The sequence below is a fragment of the Ovis aries genome, chromosome 15, assembly GCF_016772045.2.
Source record: "Ovis aries strain OAR_USU_Benz2616 breed Rambouillet chromosome 15, ARS-UI_Ramb_v3.0, whole genome shotgun sequence".
NCBI classification, from domain to species: domain Eukaryota; kingdom Metazoa; phylum Chordata; class Mammalia; order Artiodactyla; family Bovidae; genus Ovis; species Ovis aries.
The window spans coordinates 80,537,074-80,542,333 of NC_056068.1; the positions used below are offsets into that span (position 1 = coordinate 80,537,074).

At 40.2% G+C, this 5,260-nt stretch overlaps 1 protein-coding gene across 1 annotated transcript; it reads right to left on the reverse strand.

Annotated features, from left to right (window-relative positions):
- Nucleotides 1–2,582: 2,582 nt before the first annotated feature.
- LOC101108776 (olfactory receptor 5B12-like) lies at nucleotides 2,583–3,850 on the reverse strand. Its single transcript, XM_027979920.2, has 2 exons — nucleotides 2,957–3,850; nucleotides 2,583–2,636 (listed from the first exon to the last, which is right to left on the reverse strand). Exons 1-2 carry the CDS (start codon nucleotides 3,845–3,847, stop codon nucleotides 2,583–2,585), a joined length of 945 nt encoding a protein of 314 aa, XP_027835721.2. The 5' UTR covers nucleotides 3,848–3,850.
- Nucleotides 3,851–5,260: the final 1,410 nt, after the last annotated feature.

Consider the following 5,260-nt stretch of genomic DNA (forward strand, 5'->3'; position numbering starts at 1 on the left):
AGAATTAACTCACTGGAAAAGACTCTGATCCTGGGAGGGATTGGGGGCAGGAGGAGAAGGGGACGACAGAGGATGAGATGGCTAGATGGCATCACTGACTCAATGGACATGGATCTGAGTGAATTCCGGGGACCGGTGATGGACAGGGAGGCCTGGTGTGCTGCGATTCATGGGGTCGCAAAGAGTCGGACACGACTGAGCGACTGAACTGAACTGAACTGAAAGAAACTAAAGACCTATATATAGAAAACTATAAAACACTGGTGAAAGAAATCAGAGGACACTAATGGATGGAGAAATATACCATGTTCATGGATCGGAAGAATCAATATATTGAAAATGAGTATACTACCCAAAGCAATTTATAGGTTCAATGTAATCCCTATCAAGCTACCAACGGTATTTTTCACTGAGCTAGAACAAATAATTTCACAATTTGTATGGAAATACAAAAAACCTCAGATAGCCAAAGCAATCTTGAGAAAGAAGAATGGCACTTGAGGAATCAACCTGCCTGACTTCAGGCTCTACTACAATGCCACAGTCATCAAGACACTATGGTACTGGCACAAAGACAGACATATAGATCAATGGAACAAATAGAAAGCCCAGAGATAAATCCACGCACCTATGGGCACCTTATTTTTGACAAAGGAGGCAAGAATATACAATGGATTAAAGACAATCTCTTTAACAAGTGGTGCTGGGAAAACTGGTCAACCACTTGTAAAAGAATGAAACTACAACACTTTTTAACACCATACACAAAAATAAACCCAGATTGGATTAAAGATCTAAATGTAAGACCAGAAACTATAAAACTCCTAGAGGAGAACATAGGCAAAACACTCTCCAACGTACATCACAGCAGGATCTTCTATGACCCACCTCCCAGAATATTGGAAATAAAAGCAAAAATAAACAAATGGGACCTAATTAAACTTAAAATCTTCTGCACAAGAAAGGAAACTATAAGCAAGGTGAAAAGACAGCCTTCAGAATGGGAGAAAATAATAGCAAATGAAGCAACCGACAAACAGCTAATCTCAAAAATATACAAGCAACTCCTGCAGCTCGATTCCAGAAAAATAAACGACCCAATCAAAAAATGGGCCAAAGAACTAAATAGACATTTCTCCAAAGAAGACATACAGATAGCTAACAAGCACATGAAAAGATGTTCAACATCACTCATTATCAGAGAAATGCAAATCAAAACCACAATGAGGTACCATTTCATGCTAGTCAGAATGGCTGTGATCCAAAACTCTACAAGCAATAAATGCTGGAGAGGGTGTGGAGAAAAGGGAACCCTCTTACACTGTTGGTGGGAATGCAAACTAGTACACCCACTATGGAGAACAGTGTGATTTCTTAAAAAACTGGAAATAGGACTGCCTTATGACCCAGCAATCCCACTGCTGGGCATACACACCAAGGAAATAATAATTGAAAGAGACACGTGTACCCCAGAGTTCATTGCAGCACTGTTTATAATAGTCAGGACACAGAAGCAACCTAGATGTCCATCAGCAGATGAATGGATAAGAAAGCTGTGGTACGTATACACAATGGAGTATTACTCAGCCATTAAAAAGAATACATTTGAATCAGTTCTAATGAGATGGATGAAACTAGAGTCTATTATACAGAGTGAAGTAAGCCAGAAAGAAAAACACCAATACAGTATACTAATGCATATATATGGAATTTAGAAAATGGTAGTGATAACCCTGTATGCCAGACAGCAAAAGAGACACAGATGTATAGAACAGTCTTTTGGACTCTGTGGGAGAGGGCAAGGGTGGGATGATTTAAGAAAATGGCATTGAAACATGTATAATATCGTATATGAAATGAATAGCCAGTCCAGGTTCGATGCATGATACTGAATGCTTGGGGCTGGTGCATTGAGACAACCCAGAGGGATGGTATGGGGAGGGAGGAGGGAGGGGGGGTCAGGATGGGGAACATGTGTACACGCATGGCAGATTCATGTTGATGTGTGGCAAAACCAATACAATATTAGAAAGTAATTAACCTCCAATTAAAATAAATAAATTATTTTAAAAAATAAAATAAAATAAAATGACATGGAAAATGACTATTTCTATTTAAAAGTATATATGTTTATATTTAAGAATGTGTTATCAGACACCAAAATCATGGCTTCAAATTATATTAAAAAAAAGGTGAATCCCATTTGTCTCTGGAATTCATTTTTCTGTCCACACATAGGTGTGTGAGTTACATGTGATTTGTATGAATAAGGTACATGCGAGCATGTACTTAAATATGCGGGTGAGCATAAATGTGCTTATGAAAGTGTGGGTGACCACGGAAACAAATATACAATAAAAGTAATTAAAAGGGAAATTTAAAGATATGAATTATAGGTTCATGATTGATTCTCCCAATGTTATTATTCCTGAGATCTCATTTTGTCAACACATTTGCTTCCTAGACTTAAAAAGAACTTGAGAAAGGATGTAAAAACATTTTTATAATTGTTGACATAACAAGTCAATATTTTCCCTAGCTTGATATGACCTGTATGAAACCATACTGTTGTACATACATAATTAAAATATATGTCTTATTGAAGATTTTGCTTTCCCCAAAGCCATTTTTAGGTCCTATTTTATTTTATTTTTTACCTTCTTATTTTGTATTGGGATAGCTGATTAACAATGTTGTGATAGTTTCAGATAAACAGTGAAGGGACTCAGCCATACATACACATATATCCACTCTCCCTCAAGCTCCCCTTCCATCCAAACTGCTGCATAACATTGATCAGAGTTCCATGTGCCCTACAGTAGGCCTTTATCCATTTTAAATACAGCAGTGTGTGTGCGTCTTCATCCCAAACTCCTTAATTATCTCTTTCCCCTCATTCCCCTCACCCCAGCAACCATAAGCTCATTCTCAAGGTCCCCACAGCCTTTTTTAAGGCTCTCTTGACCTCTTTGTTCCTCAGGCTATAGATCAGCGGATTCAGCATGGGAATGACTATGGCGTAGAACACAGACGCTATTTTGTCTGTGCTCATGGAATGGCGGGAGCCGGGCTGTAGGTACATGAAGGCGCCTGCCCCATAGAAGATGGAGATGGAAGTGAGGTGGGAAGCACAGGTGGAAAAGGCCTTCCGATGTCCTTCAGATGAGCGCACCCTCAGAATGGTGACAAAGATAAACAGGTAGGAGACCAGGATGACCATAACGGTAACGATGATATTGAATCCTGCCAGAATAAAAAACACCATCTCGCTTCTGCTGCTGTCTGAGCATGAGAGAGCCAGGACGGGAGTAACATCACAGAAAAAGTGATCAATCACATTGGATCTGCAGAAAGGGAGACTGAATGTGTTCCAAGTGTGCGTGGAGGCTTCGAGAAAGCCAAAGGCATAGCACCCCACGACCATCCAGGCACACACCCTTGCTGTCATGATGTTGCTGTAATGGAGTGGCTTGCACACTGCTGCGTGACGGTCATAGGCCATTGAGGCCAAGAGAAAAGTTTCCACAACAAGAAAGCCAACAAAACAGAAAAGCTGAGTGGCACAAGCATTGTAGGAAATGGCCTTGTCTCTCATGAGGAAGCCAGCCATCATTTTGGGAGTGACGGCTGTGGAGTAACCAAAGTCCATCAGGGAGAGGTGGCTGAGGAAGACGTACATGGGAGTGTGGAGACGAGAGTCCAGCAGGATCAGCGTGATCACCCCCAGGTTCCCAACCAGAGTGAGGAGGTAGATGAGCGTGAACACTAGAAAGAGTGGGATCTGCAGCTGTGGGTCGTCAGTTATCCCGGCAAGAATGAACTCAGTCACGACTGTGCTGTTCTCCATGGGGGTTATTTATAGTATGAAAATGCACTATATCACTGAGAAAAGAGGCTTCAGGTAGTAACTGAGCTCAGAACCATAATTGCATTCAAGTTATGCTTTATATCCAAATTTTCTGAATTTAACATGGGCATAAGAACAGAGAGACTCTGCAAAATCACTGCAGAGATCTGTTAAAAATGAAATTTGTTAGGGGAGTTCCCTGGTGGTTCAGTGGTTAAGACTCCATGCTTCCAGTGAGATGGTGTGGGTTTGATCCCTGGTTGGGAATGAAGAGCTCATATTCCACATGGCATGGCCAAAAAAGAAAAGTAAATAAATTAATTAAAATTAGATTTGCTATCCTTCCATGCAGATTTTCAAACAGAATATTCTTGCAATAAAATAGATCATTGTAATTAATTCAGTTCATTTCATTGCAGTTACCACTGGTGTATCAAGAGCAGTATTTTATTCTAGTAATACAAATTTTAATATATCATGTTCAAGACTTCAATAGTCTCACAGGTAATAGGGTACATAGAATGAGTAATTCCCACAGAGTGGGATACTGTAGAAACTCCTCTATAAAGAATAAAGACATCAGAGAGCAAAAGTTTAAAGTGTAAGTCCAGACTAAGAATATCTGAGTGCAACTTCTGTCTTCACCTTGCATGAGATGACCGGGTATTGCTTAATATCACTTGGCCATCATTTTCCCCTTGAACTCATCAACAGACAAGTGATCATGCAAACCGGCGTTGTAAGCTTTTACACGTTATGACTGTGCTTAGTCACGCAGTCAAGTCTGACGTTTTGCAACCCCATGGACTGTAGCCCACCAGGCTCCTCTATCCATGGGGATTCTCCAGGCAAAAATACTGGAGGGGGCTGCCATACACATGATGACTAGGACAGAGTTATTGGTCTATGCATTGATTACAGGAGTGAATGTGGTAATCAAGAAATTCCAGATAACTCTGAAATCAAACATCCCATATGCTCACTCACTCATTTGTCTTCTTCTCCAAATCCTGTCGCTTTCATATTCTGTCCACACTTTCCTCCACTCTTTCAAATAATAACCCTCTTTCACTCAAGTCGTGACCAGTGCAGCTATGCCAAGTAAGAATCGATTGATCCTAGGTTTCTCCTGTAAAATGGAGTAAAGAATACCATCCGGCACTTAACCAGATTCAATCAATATAGATATTCTTACTGTTAGAAGATAGTGACAGAATCTGTCTAGGGACCCAAAACGTCAGTGAGGTTAAGGAAAACTTCCATCCAAGCATGAAGGGTGGGGCACTATGTTTTCTCCCATTTCATTTTTCTGTGCATTAATCTCATTAATCTATGCAGAAGTTAATGACAGCTTGGAGCAAGGTGATAGTGACTGAAGTAGTGAAAATCTAGTTATCAGTGTGATTTCAAAAA

Bases quoted from the DNA above. Each gene is read 5' to 3' on its own strand.
- LOC101108776 (XM_027979920.2), bottom strand. From the start codon at position 3,847: ATGGAGAACAGCACAGTCGTGACTGAGTTCATTCTTGCCGGGATAACT. The intron at 2,637-2,956 runs GCCTTAAAAAAG...AAAATAAAATAG, and splicing joins GGAACAAAGAGGTCAAGAGA to GACCTAAAAATGGCTTTGGG.